This window comes from Candoia aspera, chromosome 14 (assembly GCF_035149785.1).
Source record: "Candoia aspera isolate rCanAsp1 chromosome 14, rCanAsp1.hap2, whole genome shotgun sequence".
NCBI lineage: Eukaryota > Metazoa > Chordata > Lepidosauria > Squamata > Boidae > Candoia > Candoia aspera.
The window spans coordinates 17,788,571-17,809,037 of NC_086166.1; the positions used below are offsets into that span (position 1 = coordinate 17,788,571).

The 20,467-nt window shown below is 47.1% G+C and overlaps 1 protein-coding gene across 1 annotated transcript in view; it reads right to left on the reverse strand.

Moving 5' to 3' along the window:
• Window positions 1-2,283: 2,283 nt before the first annotated feature.
• Window positions 2,284-20,467, reverse strand: part of PKD1 (polycystin 1, transient receptor potential channel interacting) — a 148,976-nt gene continuing 130,792 nt past the window's right edge. The window contains exons 40-46 of the mRNA XM_063314827.1: window positions 15,062-15,218; window positions 13,048-13,173; window positions 12,749-12,923; window positions 12,014-12,301; window positions 11,514-11,648; window positions 9,075-9,380; window positions 2,284-4,911 (exon numbers count right to left, since the gene is read on the reverse strand). Of these exons, the coding sequence (XP_063170897.1) occupies window positions 4,339-4,911; window positions 9,075-9,380; window positions 11,514-11,648; window positions 12,014-12,301; window positions 12,749-12,923; window positions 13,048-13,173; window positions 15,062-15,218 (1,760 nt within the window). The 3' untranslated portion in view covers window positions 2,284-4,338. The remainder of the gene's footprint in view (window positions 4,912-9,074; window positions 9,381-11,513; window positions 11,649-12,013; window positions 12,302-12,748; window positions 12,924-13,047; window positions 13,174-15,061; window positions 15,219-20,467) is intronic.

Consider the following 20,467-nt stretch of genomic DNA (forward strand, 5'->3'; position numbering starts at 1 on the left):
CCAGTATTCCAGGTATGGTCTGACCACGTTCAGCCGGTCTTCTGAGGTGTCTCCCAGCTTTGTGTCACCTGCAAATGTTATGAGCATCCCTTCTCTCCCTTCATTTGCTGTGTGCGTACTCTCTTTCTTTGAAGACTCCTGTATCTGGTTCTGAATACAGTGGTTATTCTGTCCTAATCTGGTATGAAAGAGCTGCTTCTCGATTCTAAAGATTTGGCAAAAGCAACCATATCAAAAGCTGGGCTGCAATGTTCTCCGAACTGCAGAGTGCCTCAGCAGCAGGGCAGAATGGGTGGAAAGGAGCTGGCAGGGGTGGGGGCTCTGGGTAGAAGAGAAACTGCAATGCAGATTCCTGGCTTGGGTGGCCATTCATTCTGGACCCTTACATACGCCATAGTTTATGGCATCAAGACAGCCTGAATCATACGCTAGAATTGGAATCGGAGGACATCATTTAGGCCTTTGAGTCCAACCCCCTGATCAGTGCAGGAATCCAAATTAAAGCAGCCCCCCAAAATGGCTGTTTGGCCTGTTTGAATAAGTCCTGTGAAAGGGAATCCGCTATGAAGACGTCTGTCTACAGCAGAACGTTTGATCTCGCTCAGCCAGTTTGAGGGAAAGGATCACCTTTTGCCAGGCACATGCAGAACTGAGTATCGTCCACCTGTTCATTGTTCTTTCCAGGGTTCACTGTAAAACACTGCAAAGATGGAACTAGGCCAAATGGCTTGGGGCAGGACCTTTGGGAGTTTCCTCTTCAGCACTTCACCATTGCATAGGACTGTATGGGGGTCCTGTTGTTTTTAAACTGCCCATGCTTACAAACTTTGTGCTACGTCAAGTGGAAAGAAGCTGGTTCCTGGCACAAGTGCTACGGGCCTGTTGTCTGCAGTTAGACTGCCAGCCTTCTAGGGAACACCCCCACCCCCTCCGACTGCGCTGGAATTCCTCAGGACGCTTCTATTCATTTAACCAGACGGACACATTTTACTGAGCAGTCCGTTGTCTTTTAATATGACCTTGTCAAGCTAATTCACCATTATAAAAGAAAATACTTTGTTTGCAAATGTTAACATCACACACACTTGCTTCTTACGCTGTTGCTACTCAGAAGCCCTTAAGAAGCCGTTTGGGTAAATTGGGTTACTGGGTGGGATGTCAGACACAAATAAATAGGGAACTGGTTGCAAAGGCCCAAATATACATTCAACGTTTTTCTGACAGGAAGGACGAGACTTGGTTTTGCGGATGTTGCAGAAGGGGGTCAATGTGGTGAATCTGCCGCTGCATTTGTAGCTCCTGCTGCAGCAAAACATGAGAGGACCCGCCTCACATCCTTCCTCATAGTCTTGCTCCTCCTCCTTCCTCAATTTGTCCCATCCTTTGTAATTACCCAACATTAAAAAAAAAAAACTATGAGAACTTTTAACTGACCAACAAGTGTAAATTCCCCTTCATCTGGTTCAAGCTGTAACTATCCATCCTCCACTTCAGTTATTAGCCAACAGCTTGTTTTAGCCTGTGCTCTTTAAAGGACTCCATCGTGATGCTGCCTGCTCTTTAAAGAAGCCAACGTTAACGTTTCCCTAGCTTTGGTCAGTACTTGCCCTAATGTGCCCCATCCCGCCTCAATGTGCTGCATTCCCAGCTGGCAAGAAGGGAAGGAGGGAAGTCCAGCTGGACGCTCAGGAGGACACCTGGCAACTGGCCCTGAGCTGTGTCCCTCTTTTCCTGTTTAATAGTAGCCAACTTTAGAAGGCTGAGAACTTTGGCCCAGCAACAAGCAATCTGGCAAGCAATTCTGATTGTTTTCCAACTTCTTCACACATACCCTTTACCAACCTGCCATCTTTCCTGTTTCCATCAAAGAAGGTAGGAAATGCAATTTCCTCTCTAATAAAGCAGCCTGAAATATGGTAAAATATGTTTGACAATAGCACCCTTATAAATAATGGTATTAAAAAACAGGTAAATGTATTTTTCCAACTGTAAGAAATGGTGGTTACAGCCAAAAAATTAGCTATTAAGATATCCCAGGACATGAAATCTGCTTGCAGCTCATACTGAAGGCAACATAAACCAACAGCATTCTTGAAGTTTTGGGAAACCAGCTGGGGAGGGGCCGCTGGGATTGGTGGAGCTCCTCTGGAACAGAGCAAGGCCGCGCAGGAGTTACAGCCAGTGCACTGCTGGGAGGCCGCCTGCCCTAACATCCCCAAACTTCATTTGGGAAATCCCACGCGTTCCTTTGCCCATACCCTGACACTATTGAAGCAAGAAGGCTTTTGGTGTAACCTTTTTTTAAATAACTCCCATCTACACATGTGAACACAATACCAGTGCTATAAAAACAGCAAACATACAAAAATATACATTTTTCCTCTTGTAAAAATCCCATATAAATTACTTATAACACACATAACATTAAACTGGCCACTGGAATATGATGGGATTTGTCACAGAGAAAGAAAAAAGGTGGGTTGCCTGCCCCCCGCCCCCCGCCCCGCTGAGGTTCCAGAGAATGTACGGACCAGCCGTGGCATTCAGTGGAAGGGTTTCTGCATGTTAGCGCAAAGGGATGACTTGGAAGCGAGCTACCTGTGCCTTGTTCTGAGGTCTCCCCAAGGGCCTCTCGCAGTCCTCCTAACTCCAGTCCTCGTGAAGCAAGCAGGAACTCGGAAGAGACCAGGAGCGACCGAGCGTGCCGGCCGTGTTCCGCGAGAGGGCCCCAGGCCCTGCATGAGATCAGGGCCTGGGCACTCTTGGGAACGTTCAGGGCCCAGACTGCAAAGGTCACCCGGCCATAAAGGTAGCGCAGGCTCTGACTGGGAGCTAGAAAATGATTGATGACAAGTTGATGAGTTGGTTCTCCACCGTTCAGCATTCGCAAGCATTAGCTCGTGTACACCAGGCACACAAATGCGTTAGTAAAAAGATGGCCCCCTCCGTCCTCTTCCACCTTACATCAGCGCTTGGAACTATTCCAGCAAGCAAGGCTGCTACCCGCTGGGAGTCCCGGGACCACTCCCAAGACATGGGAACAAGTGCCCCAACTATGGTCATAGTCCAGTGGCCTGTTTCAAATTATGATCTATGAGAAATAAAAATACTGCTTCCATGATATATTATCCTGCTCTTTAAAAGTTGCATGTGTCATTGGTAGCTAAGGCAAGCGTAGATTAAAGTGCTGGCAGTAAATACAACTAGTAAACTATATGAATGAATATATATATATATATATATATATATTCATTCATTCATTCATTCATTCATTCATGTATACCCAAACATACATACACACAAACCCAATAAAAATAAACTCAGTCACGACCCTCAAACTAAAATTATGCCATCAATGTAATGCACTTATCCACACCCAACTGCTTTAAGGGAGAAGGGCCTGCTGGAACGAAACCCCAGTGAAACCAGCTCACGAGATCCCTCTCCATGCAGCAAGCCCCCCCCCCGCCTTTTTCAAAATGATCAGTGTCCAAACCTTGTTAGTTTTTAGCCCCAGCAAATGGCCTTTGCCATCTTCAAGACTGGCAGAGGAGAGGCTTCAACTGCACATTGGTCAAAAAAACAGGGATCCCTTTTTTAGGTCTCAGATTGACAATATCTTTGCGGGGGAAGAGAGAAAAATGAAACGTCAAAAGCTAAAGCTGTGGCGGGGAGAGGAGAGGTGGTCTCCTAACGCTTCATTCCGCTGGGCGAGACTGTGCCCTTTCCGCCCTGCGTGGTTCTTTCTCCCAAGTCCAGCCCTCCGCAAAGTCCGCCACCTTGACCAGCTCCGCCCGGGGCTCAGTGTCTCCCCGTTCTGCTCCAGGCTCAGCCTGGCGATTGCTGGGATTCTTCACCATTGTGGTTCAGTGTCTCCCTTGAGCAGACTTAAAAAAAAAGAATGGGGGGGCACTGAAAGCGCACGCACATGCGCAAGCGTGCATGCGCGCACACACACACACACACAAAACCTGGTTTTACTTGCTGTAAAGCTTCTGTGAAAAATAACACTTTTTTGCACTTGCCCGCCAAGATTCCTTTTCTTCTCGCTGGAGCGGGGTCCATGCCACAGCCGACTTGGCCTTCCTGGCTCCCCTCCTCCGCATGGAAACCAGCAAGTTGTTGTTCAGCCTCCGCAGAAGCCCAAAGCCGGGGAAAGGCTGCCATGTCGCCCGGCAGGCAGGCGAAGAGCAGACTTTGAGGAAGGCTGTGGCTCTGAGTGCCGGCAGAGCCTCCCCCCAGCTTCCAGAGCCGGCACGCAGCTGCCCCAGGCAGGCCGCAGAGGCATTCCTGGGCCCAGAGCCAAGGCTGTGCACACCCAGCGCCCCCTGCCTGCTTCTACTTGCTGCTAGGGTGGACCCGGTTGTTGGCCCGTAGAGGCCTCTTCCTCCTGGCTGCCGGCACGGGCGGCTTCTGCGGCGTGAGCAGAGCGCCTGGGCCGCCGTGGACCATCCGGAAGGCTGCAGGGCTGCTCAGGGGCCGGGACGGCAGGGTGGGCACACTCTCGGGGCCCGCCTGGGATGGAAGGGAGCCAGGGGCAGTGCGGACAGGGTTGGAAAGGCTTGCCGACCGCTCGGCCCTCGGGCCACCCCTTCGCCTGGCCTGCCGGTTCCGGCTGCTCTCCAGCTGACACTCCAAGCTGTACACATCCTCGGCTGCCCCATTCACCCGGTCGAACCGGGCGAGCAGGGTCTCCAGCAGGGACAGGAGCTGCTGGACCTCCGCATCGAGCTCAGCGCTGTCGCAGGTGCTGGCGGTGAGGCTGAGTCCGTCCAGCTGGCCGGAGGAGGTCGAGGCCCGGGAGCTCTCAGATGCAGCGCTGGGGGTGGGTCCTCGCAACGACTGGGAATCCTGGCTGGACGAGCAGGAGGGCAGCGGTTCCATGCCTTCAAAGCGCACCTTGTGGCGGAACTGTGGGAGCAGAAGAGCCTCGGTGGGGGGGCGCTCGACCCGCCTACCCCCCAAGGGCCACCAGAGGCTTCAAGGGTGCTTCCAGCCACCCACCATCCGCTTTTGCTGACAGCAGCAGAAATATTAAAGGTGTAATGGCAGTGAATGTGTTCTCGGATGGCACAGGAACGGTCCTACAGCCCCACAGAGAAGCCAATTCTGAGTAGTGCAGGCGCTTAATGATCGAGGCTGAGGAAGGCCTCCTGCCTTCCACTGATCTGCTCACCCTGGTTTTCCCCCAGGGGAAGTCCCTGCCTTCAGTGGCAGCCCTGGTTTCCACCGGGCACCTGCCTTTCCACCTGACCTGGTGCAGGGGCACTTGGCCTGGCAGCCATCAGGTGAACATTGCCCCAGTGCAGCCAGCCCCTGCTCCCCTCTTCGTTGAACCAGGAGGCACCCGCCCAGCTATGGGGCTCCCACCTGCAAGCACAGCTGCTCCTGGGAACGTTTGTGCCGCCCCCCCCCCCCACCTCTGCCCGGCTGGGAAAGGGCCGAGCCTTGGTTTCCAACCTGGCACCATCTGGCGGAGGCAGGGAGGGGAGCAAGCGGCTCTGGAGGATGAGGACCTGCCCATTGCCACAGGGTTTAAGTGGCTTTCATTTATTTACCAAACCATGGCTAAAATGCCTTCTGGCCCCAAAACAGGTTTTACAGCTACATATGTACATATCAGTGCAATTGAATTTAAATCAAAATCAATAAAGCATACTCTTAAATCACTCCAAAACTGCATAAAAATAAGTCCACTTTGCAACAATATAAAATGTGGTAGCCTAAAATGCCTCAACAGCGCCACCACCTGGCACAGATGTTTTGCGCACCGTGATTTTAACACAATTTTAAGAATGAAAACTGAAGGCAAGGTAAGAGATTTTGAAATAAGCAACCATGATAAATGCCAATCAAAATGTGTGATATGCATCAAAGCAAGGCAACAAGACCAGCCATACCCAAACAAAAGGAAAGGCGGGCAACAAAGCCACTCGAACTTATCCACACTGATTTGTGTGGACCTCTTCAAGCCTCAGGAGGATGAAATAAATATGTTTTGTGCTTTATAAATGATTTTTCCAGATACCGTGTGACCTACCTAATGAAGGAGAAATCCCAAACAGCGGACATGCTGAAAGCGTACGTATCCATGGTGACCAACAAGTTCAAGAGAACCCCTCAAACCCTCCAAAGCAACTGCGGAGGTGAGTTTATTTCACAAGCCCTGCACACATACCTAACACAACTAGGTGTAGAACACAGACTAACCACTCCATACACACCTGAACAAAATGGAGTTGCAGAAAGGAAAAATCACTCACTAATGGACATGGTAAGATGTATGCTTTTAGAAGCAGGTCTGCCTGACAAATACTGGGCAGATGCTGTTTTAACAGCTACATACTTACAGAATAGACTGCCAACCAAAGCCAACAAGGTAACACCTTTTGAGCTAGGGCATGAACGCAAACCAAGCGTAAAGTATCTGAGAGGATTTGGATCCAAGGCTTATGCACACATACCAAAGGAGAAGAGATCCAAACAGAGCTGAAGAAGGCATCATGATTGGGTATGCTCCAGGAAGCAAGGGATACAGAATCCTGAACCCCAAGACAGGAAAAGTAAGCACATGCAGAGCGGTGTACTTCAGTGAACGAGAGAGAGGCTACCATAGTCACGCTGATGATGACTACGCAGAAACCAGCAGCAGCAGTTACCAGCTTGAGACATTTAGCCCAACATTTGAAGACACAACCACCACACCGACCCAGAGGGAGATAGAAGCCCAGGCAGAAACTCCACCAGAGTCAGAAGGTGAGGCTGAGGGTGCAGAATGGGTTGAACCACCAAGTGCCACTCCTGAACCTGCTCCAAGACACGCATCATGACCCAACAAAGGAGTTCCAGCCAAGAGACTCACCTACCTCACAAGGTCATCGTTTCCAAAAGAACCTGCATTGTGGAATGAAGTGCAGCAAATGCTACCAGTTGAAGCAAGCAAGTGGAAGAAGGCAGCACAAGAAGAGCCAGAGGCTCTACACAAGAACAGAACATGGACTTTGGCAAAACTACCAACAGGCAAGGAAGCCATAGGATGCAAATGGGTTTTCAGAGCCAAACAAGATGAAAATGGAGAAGTACAAAGATACAAAGCTAGACTAGTTGCAAAGGGCTATTGGCAAAAACATGGACTTGATTATGATGAATGTTTTGCTCCCGTTGTAAAACATACCACAATCAGAACGCTCCTGAGTCTAGCAGCTTCCAGGAACGTGAGTGTTGAACACCTAGATGTAAAGACTGCATTTCTACATGGAGAGATGGAGGAAGAACTGTCCATGCTGCAACCTCCAGGCTTCGCCAATCCCAAGACACAGCAACTCACTTGCAAACTTCAGAAGGGGATTTATGGCCTGAAGCAAGCAGCAAGAGCATAAGAAGTTGAACCAAGTACTTCTTACGCAAGGTTTTGTTCAAGGCAAAGCTGATCCCTGTCTCTACACAAGACACAGAAATGGCAGAGAGGTGTACATTCTTTGTTACGTGGATGATTTGATGATTTGCCACAATAACAAAAAGGACTTTGATGAAATCGTGTCCAGCCTGAACAAAGAAGTAGAAGTCAAGCATCTGGGCAATGCCAGCTACTACTTGGGGATACAGATTGAAAGAGAAGAAGATGGAAGCTTTCTTCTAAGCCAGAAGCAAAAGATCCTAGAACCGCTGGAGAGCTTAGGGCTGCAAGATGCCAATCCTGTGCCAACACCAATGGAAACAGGTTTCCACAAGCAACAGGAACCTAGTGAACTTTTACCTGAGAACAATGGCTATAAAAGGGCCATAGGTAGGCTATTGTATCTAGCCACTACCACTAGGCCAGACCTAGCAGCTGCAGTAAACATACTATGCAGAAAAACTAGCACACTCACCCACAGAGAGAGACTGGACTGGTGTTAAGCGGGTGGGAAGGTACCTAAAGGGCACCATACACCTAAAACTAAAGCCACCAGCCACTGACAATCCTAAACTAGTGGGGTATGCAGATGCAGGTTGGGCAGAAGACATTACTGACCGTAAATCCACTAGTGGGCATGTATTTTTCTACGGGGGTGGAGCAGTAAGTCGGGGAAGCCGTAAGCAAGCACAGTTGCACATTCATCCATAGAGGCGGAGTATGTGTCAGCAGCAGAAGCATGCAAAGAGGTTTCATGGCTCAAGCGAGTGCTTGAAGACATGGGAAGAGAGGAATCTACCCCTATTCAGGTCTACGAAGACAACCAAAGTTGCATTAGACTCTCACGGTCAGAAAAGATTAATGGGAGAACTAAACACATTGATGGTAAGTATCATGTAGTAAAAGACTTGCAAGAGCAAGGAATAGTCAGACTAGACTATTGTCCCACAAGGAACATGACTGCGGACATACTCATGAAGCCGTTGCTGAGGAGCAGTTACCAAGAACTGCAGAAGGAGTTGAAGCTTATGGACTCTGAGACATGCTAACTTGAGAAGGGGTGTTGGAATTATCAGGGGTCAACTCAGCATTGTCTTATAAGCATAAGGGGGTCTTTCTTGTAAATGCATCTCTGTTGTGCTTGTGGGATGTCACATGGGTCACCTGATTTCCACTTCCTCCTCCTCCTTGGGTTTGGGGATTAACGATCTCCATTACCTCTTGGGCACACCTGCAAGCAGGAGGTGCTGCAGAATGCAGCCCTCATTCTTCCATCTTGCTTGCACACAGACATTTCTATTCCACATAGAAATGTGTCTGCAAAGAACCAGTGATGAATAAGTGCTTTCTACTATGAATCTACTTGTATCCAGATCTACTGAATAAAAATAAGCTATCTCTATTTTTCTTCATCTAACTACTATGTGAAGACTGAATTTATTTCTGAACATAATTAAGCTTAATGTGCAAGTTCCCTTGTGGTTCACGCTTCTACTTTGCAAGATTATTGTTAGCTGTTTGGAGTTCTTTTATTAACCTTTAAAAACTCCATCAAGGACAGCCTTTGCCTTTGCCTTTGCTTCTGAGCTGGGTTTTATGTTCCTGCTGGAGTAGCAGAGCTGGCGAGAGGACGAGGGCCAGCCCAGGCGCCCCCTCCCCAACCCCTGCAGAGCCTCACCTCCTTGGCTTTGCTGAACCCCATCCACATCTTGAGCCTCCGAACGAAAAGTTCCACCATTTCGTAGTCCTGGGACTCGAAGGCCGGCCGGTACATCTCAAAGCGGGTCTCACGGTAGCGGTGGATGAGCACGACGGGGAAGAGCCTGGAAAGCCACCACAGCTGCAGGGCAACATAGCTGGCGCAGAAGAGGTGGGGCAGCCCCGTGGGCCCCGGGAGGCAGAGGCTCGTGCCGCTGCGCAGGGCGGCGAGGAGCAGCCGGAGCGCCCGGCAGAAGCTGGAGAAGCCCTCGGAGGCGGAGAACAGCTGCGCAGACAGGGAGGAAGGCCGGTGAGTGGACAGGTGGGGGCGTCCCTCCCAGAGGGCAGCCTAAGTGACTGCACTGCTTTGACTCACAGATTTCCAGCCTCCCCACTGCCCAAGACATCTCTTTAAGTGGCATCGAAGTATTTTGAGTCCTGTGGATCTTTTTCAACTCTGTGCTGATATTCAGAGTGGACACGGAAGTCCAGTGCTTGCAGAGAGCACCAGCCCATCTGTAATAATTGTAATGGCATCCAGCCTGGCCCAAAACGGAGAACTTTGAGCTGCCTTCAGGTCTCATTACATGGATGCCAATGAACAAAACTTCCTTTTGAATCCATGACAGAAAAAAACCCTCTGTTGTAATGTGTCTCTATCGAAAGCTCAAGAATATGTTTAAAGTGGGTGTTTCTGGGATATTTCAACGATGGGCTAAAGAACTAGCAGTGAATGTGTTTCCATCAAAGCCACATTAATGGTTTCATGTCCTTAAAAATGTTAAAATGGTATCTACAGATTTGAGAGCAAGCTTGATTCATCAAAAGTATTTAGGGTCTATTGGACAACCCAAAGAATGTATTTGAAAGGATGGGTGTCAGATTTTCTATGCTGGATGTGTAAAAAAACTGAGGGCCCACCGATCCCTATGATATGGGCATGCGATTTAGTATCTTTCTGGGATAGTATATTAAAGTATATTAATAGATTTATGGGAAAATCTTTAAATGATAAAGATACTAATGTAATGTTGAATTATATACCAAATCTTTGGAATTTGATTATTAGGAATTGTAGTTGTAACAAGCATGGGGGGTAGGCTAAAAGAATGATGTGGAAAGATCAGAAATGTGGTATTATTCCAGAGGTCAAGGAATGACTGTCAGAACTTAGACTGACAGAAATGTGTTTTGGAGAAGGCAGTATTTTCTACCACTCAAAGGATGCAGCAATATGTGTTACTATGGCAAGAGATTCTGTGATATCTTACAATAATATCTTGTATTGTTCATATTACAGTAGTGAATTCATTGGCAAACTGGTGACTATTGATAAGTATCAAATTTAGGATAGATTTTTTTTCCTTTCTTTTTTCTTCTTTGTATTTTTAGTTTGTTCTTTTAATTTTTTAAATTTTCTTCTTCTGTTTAAGCTTAAAGATTGTTTTGTTAAAAATAGTAAAAAATATAAATTAAAAAACCCACATCCTTTTATTCCTCTGGTGGTGAAAGGTCCCCTGTGCAAGCACCGAGTCATGTCTGACCCTTTGGGGGGACACCACTTTCGCGATGTTTTCTCGGCAGACAATAGAGCGGGGTGGTTTGCCATGGCCTTCCCTAGTTGTCACCTTCCCCAGCAAGCCGGGTGCTCATTTTACCGACCTCGGAAGGATGGAAGGCTGAGTTGACCGGAGCCGGCTGCCCGAGAGAATCCAGCTTCTGCCGGGATCGAACTCGGGTCGTGGGGAGAATTTTGGTTGCAATACTGCCGCCTACCGCTCTGCGCCACACGCGGCTTTTATTCCTCTACCAATAAAATTAAGAAACTTGCTGGCATTCTCCCCTTCACCTGACCCCAACAATCCAAGTATTTGTCTATTTTTGTTGGGTGGTTAGGAAAACGAGTCCTCCTGAGAAACAGCAGGGAGAGAACTGAGGACTGTCAGAACAGACAAACGTCCTGGATGTGGCAGCTTCAGGGTGATACAACATAGAGCCATGCACAAAACGTTTATGAATGGTGAGTTGGGGTGGGAGCGACAAGGCAACTCCACGAAGAAGGTGCGCAACCTCTCAGGAGCCAGGGGAGAGAAGAAGCGGCAGAGCCGGTCTCTACTCTGGTTTAGGCAGAAATAAAACGCTGAAACCGAGTCCAGGAGCCTGGGGAATGATGAGCACTGCCTCCCACCTCCTGCCCGCCCCCAAAACAGACCTAACCGGTGCTGAGGTTTCTGCTGGTAGAGCCAGGCTGATGACATTCAAGGAGGAAAACCAGCTCTCTTTTGGTAGGGCAGGGTGGAAGAAACACCAGTTCGGAAAGGTGACTGTGCTGGCCCCCTCCATCAGCCGGAACGCCTGTGGGACAATGTCCGCCAAGCCCATCAGCCCACCCGCCTCTCTGTCTGGGGTCCCCCATTACCAGGTAGCCAAGCTGTGTGTAAGCCAGCGTCAGGATCACAAAGGCCAACCCCGTCCCCAGGAGCTCCTTGGCAGACTTCTGCAAAGCTTTGCCAAACGTGGACCACTGTCGGATAAAGCGCAGCTGTTGGGAAGCCTTTGGGAAGCAAAGGGAGGGAAGGTTGGTTAGTAAGGCCGGGGTTTACTCAGGCAGGGATCGGCTGGGGCAACCTCTGCTCTCTAAGGCCAGGGCCGTGGGAGCTCAGGAGAAGCCCTGCTTGGAGGGAAGAGGCGATTTGAGAGCCTTGCTCCTGCTCCAGTGTCACTTCTGCCTCAATAAACTGGCCGCCCCTATTCCACCCCCGCCCCTATTCCACCCCTCTCAATTGTTTAGCTGAAGATGCAGTGGTTTTAATGAGATTGTTTGAATACCGTTTTACTGCAGTATGTTTTTTCTTGCTTTCCAAAGCATTCCTAGAAAGTGATTCTATTGCCCTCCTAATCTACCATTGCCAACTCTACCTTGACAGTCAGCAAGAAGAGGAGAGAAGCAGCCAGGCAGCTGAAGGCAACATGGAGAGACGCCACTGGGTAGAAGCTGGTGAAGCCTCGCTTGTTCTTCAGGTACTTTGCCCACTGCCGCTCAGCAAGAGTGGCCTGGCTGAGGTGGACGACCACAGTGCAGGAGGTGGCCAGGATGAGCAGCCACTGGCCATAGCTGCTGATGAGGGCAAAGTAGGCCTTGCCTTCCCTCTTGATGGCAAGAGACTCAGAGACCACGAAATAGACCACCACAATCATAAGGAAGACCTGGATGGTGGAGCAAGCAGGAGAAAGAGGACAGGTGAGATCCCGAGAGATGCGGATGTGGCCACGCCTGGATGTGTCTCTACTTCCACGCTTTCCTACAAGTGTCCCATTGTTCCACCCTGAGGGGTTGCTTGAAGCAGCTAACAAAGAAGAAGACACAAAATGGATTCTCTGGAAAGTCTCCACTTAGGGAAGAGAGAATTGGAAACACAAAGCTGCTTTCATTTTTTCCAGCCTCCTGTTGAACATTGCTCCTCTGTTTTTATGTGACCCAGAGGAAGGAGGACTGTCTTTGGGCCCAAAAAGTTGACAATTAACCCCTGCCCTGGTTTCTTCTGCACAGCTCCCAGCAGAGACTGGTGCTCAGTACAACTTCTAAGTAACCAGAGCAGCACAACCATCTGCACTGCCCAAGTAAGGAGGAGCAGGGAGAACTTTGGGACTGACCATCATGAGCAGCTGCGGGGTAACTCTCCTGCCCAGGGGGTGCAGTGGGAAGGGAGTGACGGCCACAGCTGGCACGGCGTGCTTTGCCACAGGAAACTCCAGCAGGAGTGTGATGGCGGCATGGAGGTCCAGAGCAGGGTGATATTGGGTCATTTCAAGAAAGACTGCCTGGCTCCTGCAAGAGATTGAAAAGCTGGTCAAAATATCGCAAACCAAGGAGCCTGAGGGGGAAGCAAGCCGGTCTCTCCCCCAGGTCAGTCTGTTTTCCACTTGGGGCCTCCCCTGCCATTATCACCCACCTGTTGCTGATCCAACTGTTCTGCTGGAGGACCTGCAGACAAGCTGTGCTTTCTTGGAGGGTTGTTCCCAGCTCCTGGACGTAGCCCCCACTGCCATAGAAGGAAAGGACGCCCCAGTACCAGACTCTGAAACACAAGGGGGGGGGGAGTCCCACAGTCATGGATGGCCGGAGAGGCCCTTCTGTGGGCCCCAGGATTCTGCTCTACCCCTCTTCCAGGTCTCTGCAAACATTTTCCATAACCAACTCAAAGGACTGAGCTATCTCCTAAGGACAGCTTTCTCCTAGGAGTTTTTGTACCTCCTCTTCTTAGCTGTGACTCTTTCCTGCCATTCTCTCCATGTGCCCTGAAACACTGGCTTCCTTCTTTATTAGCATTCTCTACTATTGATTGATTGATCGATCGTATGGCAGCACATCATACATATTACAAGTATATTATATTAAAATTGGGAATATAAAAAAGGTATATAGAAAATATACATTGCTCATAGGGCAATTATAACTAAAAACAAACATTATGATTACAAATACAGTCTTTTGCAGCATCGGTTGCCATCAGGGAATCAGCAAAGTTCCCGTCGTAGGCTCTAGTCTTACGTTCTTGTATGATGTGTTTGACGGTTTGCCTGTCAGCCCCGCAGTCACACCTTGGAGATGGTATCTCACCCCATTTATATAGGGAATCTGCACACCTGCCATGATTAGTGCGCCCTCTATTGATAGCTGACCATATTCTGCATGGCTGATCAAAAGCAGGAGGCTTTGTTGTAATACAGGGTAGGCTTTGACAGTGCTGGGGGCAGGTTTTTTGCTAAGACTGCCTCCAGGAATTGAGGAGATGAAAATTTTTCATTTTCATCTACAGTAGAATCTCAGTTAACCAGCACCCTTGGGGATTGGTAGATGCCGGATAAATGTAGTTTCCAGTTGCTTGAGGGTTACTATTAAAAATAGGCACGCCAAGTTTGGACTTGCCTTTCTGCTAGAGAGGGATCAGCCGATCCCTTTCTGGCAGAGTGGTGGGTTTGGGCTTGGCGCGCCGTGCTGCACTGGTCTGGTCCCTTTCTGGCGGGGGTGGGTGGGTTTGGGCTTACCTTTAAAAAGGTGGGGTTGGACTTGCCTTTCTGCTGGGGGGCAGTCAGGTTGGTGCAGTGTGGTGCGGGGTGCCGGGTTTGGGCTTGTCTTTCTGCTGGAGGGGGATCGGATCGGCACGGTGCGGCATGGCACGCCAAGTTTAAACTTATCTTTCCGCTGAAAATTGATTTTATTTAATTTTTTATTTAACATATTATTTCATTTTTTTGCCAGTTGCTTGAGAGTGCTGGCTGCTTGAGTTCTGGTTAACCGAGATTCTACTGTAGTAGCATTCTCTACTAGATACGTTGAGTAACAGATAGTTTTACTTCCTCCTACCCACAATGTTCTCAACTAAGAGGGTTTACAAAAAATACGCTTTCTTTTTTGTTTCTGGAATTGTCTAGAAAGTTCAACTCTGACTCTGCATGCCATTCTGGTTTTGTTCTGTTCTGCTCACAAAGAATACAAATTGGAGGATGGACACAAGGAGAAGTCTCTACAAGTTTTTGACATCCAACCTAGAAGAATTAAATATCGTCAGCAAGATCACGAAGAGAGTATCCTGGATGTCTCCCTAGATCAGCTATGGCAAGAACTGCATTTGGTAAAGTTGAAACGATGGGGAAAGAGTGGTGGTGTGATTTAGGTTGTTATGCTGGAACCAGGAGATCTAGGTTCAAATTCATCCTCAACAACATAAGCTTGCTAAGTGACTATGGGCCAGTCAGCCCAACAGCCCAAACCATCTCACAGGATTGTCACTATGGGGAAAATCTGGATAAGGGTCTAGGATGTAATCTGTCCTGAGCAATTGGAGAAGAGGTGCACCATGGATGATGATAGGTGGGAGGGAAACAGGGAACTGATTGACACGGATAATGCTTTCTTGCCTGTGTGGGAGGGAGTAAGGAAGAGGAGGGATTGGCTCTACTCACCCAGCCAGGTCAGGAGGAGAGTAGGTCCACAGTTGCCCCAGATTGTCCGAGGGGCTCTTCCAGCCAGCTGCGTAGCTGGTGGTGTCAAAACTGTTAGAACTGAAAGCACATTTCTCCTGGGTCCCGCTGAGGGCCTGATGCAGGGAATTCAAGCACTCTGCAGGGAAAAAGTGACACCATGTTTGTTTCCACAGGTCCTGCAATACTCCTGCAGTTCCTGAACCTTTTCTTCTCCAAAGACAAAACCATCAAGTCACACTCAGCTCCAGGCACCTCCACATTGTTTTCTTGGCAACAGTACAGAAGTGTTTGGCCACTGCTTTCTTCCAGGGTGTTTTTCAACTTCCCAGGCTGGACTGTCTGGGGTTTTCTGCTGGTCTCCTATCCAAGGACTAGCCAGGTCTGACTCTGTGTAGCTTTCTGCACTCAGCTGAGGTCAGTGGGAGATGCCACTGGTTAGACCTTTTCTCTCGAACTTCTTCATAATTCTCAACTGTACTCTTCAAGCCACTAACCTGAGAGTGAGGAGCCCCGGGATTTCATTTGGCTTTTAGTTGGACTGAGAAAGTGCTTGCTAGGTAGGGGGTACAGCAGAAGTGTTTGGTGGTATATATGTGAGAAAGTGCTAGAAGGGTTAGGTGACGTGGGTGGAGAACCATGTCAATAGAAGAGCTGACATGCCAACAAGGAGTGGCAAGCAGCAGGTGAGGGCTGCAGCAGAGAAGAACTCTAGCATCACCCTGGTGCAAAACTGGGCCTGTGGTGTGATGGCCACCATTGGGGAGCTGCTTGTTAGTGTTAGCAGATTGCTAGGAAAGCCTTTGGCCCAGGAGAGATCAGAAAAGTCACACACCAGGCATTTCTATAAAAATAATTTTATTTACAGAAAGCAAGCATATTTACAGGCTCTCAGTAAGAGCTGCTTAACTCTCTACATGCCTACACAGAAGAGAAACAAACTAAAACAAGTCCAGGTAAGTTCTTCCCCCCAGGTACAACCATTAACAACTGAAAAGCGGACAATTAAATTCAACCTCTTCACCCGGCCAAAATGATTAGTTACCATAGTAACCTTAATCTGTAGTAGAAAACATATTAACACTCCCCTTTTTATACTACAGAATAAGATGCAAACCAATTTGCTTTGTTAACTCTTTGTGTCTTGGTACAGCAAGAGGTTTGGTTAAAATATCAGCAATCATGTCTTTTGATTCACAATATTTCAACATTATTTCTCCTTTGCTTATCATATCTTTGATATATTGATATCTAATATCAGTATGTTTTGTCCTATTTTTGCAGGCTTCAGATTTTGCCATAGCAATGCAAGCTTGATTATCCTCATAAACAGTTATAGGCTGGTTCACTTCCATGCCTATGTCTTTTAACAAATGTTTAAACCATATAACCTGTTTAAACCATATAACAAATGTTTAAACCATATAACCATATAAAGGTTTGTGTTAGAGAATAAAACTCTGCTTCTGCAGTGGAAAGAGCAACAAGTGTTTGCTTTCTAGAATGCCAGCCTAAGCTAGACCCAGCAAATTGAATTAAAATCCCAGAAGTGGATTTCCTGTCACTGACATCTGCTCCCCAGTCAGAATCGGCAAAAGCCTGCAATTTCTCTGTTCCACAGGCATTTAGCTTCAGGCAATAATTCTTTGTTCCTTGCAAATATCTCATTAACCTCTTCAATGCTGCTTTTCCAGTAGATGTAGGCTTCTCTGTCTACTTATAATGGCCACAGAATTTGAGATAACTGGGCGAGAATGATTTGCAATGTACAGTAAACTTCCAATTGCAGATCTATAGTTCTCTGCCTCAGTTAATTGAGTTTCTCCTATATCTTTCTGAAAATCTGTTATCGGAGTAGAGACTGGTTTACAGTCTTGCATATTAAAATCCTCTAGGAGCTTTTGAATTTTACTACATTGGCTTAACAGAAAGCTACGATCCTTCTCCCTGTGTATTTCCAAGCCTAGGTAATTTGTTACTGTTCCAAGGCTTTTTAATGTGAAATGGCTTTTCATGCAGGCTTCAAAATCAAGCCTTTGTTTTTCTGTTGATGTGAACAGCAGCAAATCATCAACATAAATGCACAGATACATACAGCCTTGTTTGTCTTTCTTCATATATACACATGGATCTGCTTTTCCTTTTTCAAAACCAAAATTCTGCAGTTTTTCATCTAATTTTTGGTTCCAGGATCTAGCAGCTTGTTTTAACCCATAGATTGACTTCTGCAGTTCAGACTAGATTCTCCCCTTTTTCATAGCCAGGGGGTTGCTGCATGTATAATTTGTGGTCTAAATCACCATAGAGAAATGCAGTTTGAATGTCATAGTGGTGAACTGACATTCCTTTGAGTGCAGCAATTTTTAACAGTAACCTAATTGATTCACCTTTAGTAACTTGTGCAAGTCTTGTCAAAGTCTAAATCTTTCCTTTGAGTGAACCCTTTTGCAACTAACCTTGCTTTATATTTTTGGATTTTGCCATCAGCATCCCTTTTCAGTTTGAAAACCCATCTACAACCTAGACAGCGTTCATTGGGAGGTAGATTTACCAGTTTCCATGTTTTATTTTCTTTCAAGGATGCTAACTCCTGTTGCATGGCAGAATGCCAATTTTGTGCAATCTCAGGTGGTAAAGCATTCACTTGTTCTAAAGACTCAGGTTCTGTGAATATGTGAAAAGCCTTTACTGTTTCAGCCTGAAAACATGATGGAGAAACGCCTTTATTACTCCTCTGAGATCTGCGAGGTAATACAGGGCTTAAATTTTGACTCCTATCACTTTCCTGAGAAGCATCTGTCTCATCAGACAGATCTTCAGTTTGCTTTTCTGGTTTAATGTCCTCATCAAGCAAAAGATCACTATCAGCAAGTCCTTGCTGCTCTCTTGTGGTGGTCAGATCAACTGGAGAGCTAGAATTTAATCTCCCCCAGTTTTGTTCAGCAAAAGAAGTGCTTTTGCTAATTATTAATTTCTCTCCCATTATGAACCTGTAGCTCCTTTGGCTTTGTTCATAGCCAACAAAGATGGCTTTCTTTGTTGTGGGGCCTCCTTTCCTTCTCTGTTGTTTTGGAATATGAACCCAAGCAGTGCTACCAAACACTCTAAGATGGTTTACCTTTGGTTTCACACCATAAAACAAATGGAATGGAGTGTCCTGAATCACAGAGTTATACAATCTGTTTTGTACATAACAGGCAGTAGATATTGCCTCTCCCCAATACTTAAAAGATAAATGTGAATCTTTAAGCATGCATTCCATTGCATTTTGCAAGGTTCTGCCCTTTCTTTCAGCAACACCATTTTGCTGAGGGGTGTAAGGGTTAGAAAGAATTTGTTCTATCCCTTTTTCCACTAGGAACCTTCTGAATTTGTGAGAAAGGTATTCTCCTCCTCTATCACATTGGAGTGCAGATACAGGCCTAGGGCATTTTCCATTTGCCCATGTCACAAAACCTTTAAATTTCTCAAATGCCTCATCTTTATGTTTTAAGATGTAGATAAATGTGTATCCTGAGAAATCATCAGTGATGGTCATTGCATACCTTGCTTGTCCAAGACTTGGAGCAAAAGGACCAATAATGTCAGAGTGTACAATTTCCAAAGGTCTAGTTGTAACTCTGTCACTGTGCTTACTCACAGGAGCTTTTAGTGTTTTGCAGTCTTTGCAAACTACACAATCTAAGTATTTGTCACAGGGTTTTATCTTTAGGTCAGCACACAGCTGTGGCATTTGCGCTATATACTTGAAATTAGCATGACCAAATCTCCTGTGCATCAGGTGTACACATTGGTCATGATATGGAGTGTTGCCAACTGCAGCCTTGCAGCTTGGCTTCCTTGCATTTTGCACAATGTACAAGGAGTCTTTTAATATACCAGTAGCACACAATTTCCCATTTTTACGTATCTCACAACCATTTTTCTTAAATGTTATGACATACCCTGTTGCAGCCAATTGTGCCACAGATAAAAGGTTTGATTGTAAATTTGGCACATACAACACACCTTTTACAGTTTCTCCCAAGCAGGATAAATACAAGTCACCTTGTCCCATAATTTTGGTCACAGACCTATCAGCCAAAGATACACTTTGTCTTTCAGTTTTAGACAGTGACACAAAAGAGCTTTTACAATTACATAAATGACAATTGGCCCCAGAATCTAACACCCATACATCAGAATTACCCTTCTCAGCAACCTGTGCAATTTGGCTTGTCTGAAGAGCCTTCTTCTGTGTTGCCCTTGTGTTCTTCTTCTCTGTCTTTCTACTCTTGGGTCTCAAGGCACAGACTTTCTGCAAATGTCCAGCTGAACCACAAGTGAAGCATCGCTGGCTGGCTAGTGCTGTGGCCTCAGCTTCCTTTCCCTTCTTTTGTGGTACTGCAGCTTTCCAGAAGAGATGGGGGGGATCTTTCCTCTCTCTTCTCCCATTCAGCGAGTAAGCGCTGTGTAACATACGATGGGGTGAGGTCTGCTTCAGGCACAGCGTCCAGGGTACAAATCAGCGTGTCCCACGTTGCATTCAGTGAGGACAGGAGGATATAGGATTTTGTGAGAGGTGTAAATTCCATTCCTCTCCTGCAACTCAACAAACAGCTGCTGAATATAATGCAGGTGCTCAGGAAGGCTATCTCCTTCTGCAAGGCAGGCTTTGTACAGCTTTTTTGTCAGGGTAACTTTATTCCCTGCTGTTGCCTTTACATACAAGTCTCTGAAAGCGTCCCACAGTTGCTTTGCAGACTGCATACCTCGCACATGGACTAGCTGATTGTCCTCAACTCCCAGGATAATGGTGGCTCTAGCCTGCTCATCCTGTCTAAGCCATTCAGCACTGGGATTCTGGGGGGTTTGCTCACCAATTGGCAGCCAAAGATTCTCTCTGTGAAGATACATCTCCATCTTCAGGGCCCAATTCAAATAGTTGTTCTCTGATAGGCATCGCTGAGGGCTGGGAGGTAGCCATGGCTTCTTCCTTCTTTTGCAAGTCACCTCAGCTGGCTTCTTTGTCCTGTAGATTGGCAGTTGCTGGAAAATCTCCAGGTGGCTCCAAAGAAAATCTTCACAGGTCTTTGCTACCTGCCTTTAAATTGTGCATGAGCTGTGGAGCTGATCTCTCTATTCTCTCTGGGCTTCTTAGTGGGTTTACTGGGCTGCTTACTGGGCCCATAACCTGTTAGTAGATTGCTAGGAAAGCCTTTGGCCCAGGAGAGATCAGAAAAGTCACACACCAGGCATTTCTATAAAAATAATTTTATTTATAGAAAGCAAACATATTTACAGGCTCTCAGTGAGAGCTGCTTAACTCTCTACATGCCTACACAGAAGGGAAACTGAAACTAAAACAAGTCCAGGCAAGTTCTTCCCCCCAGGTGCAAAAATTAACAA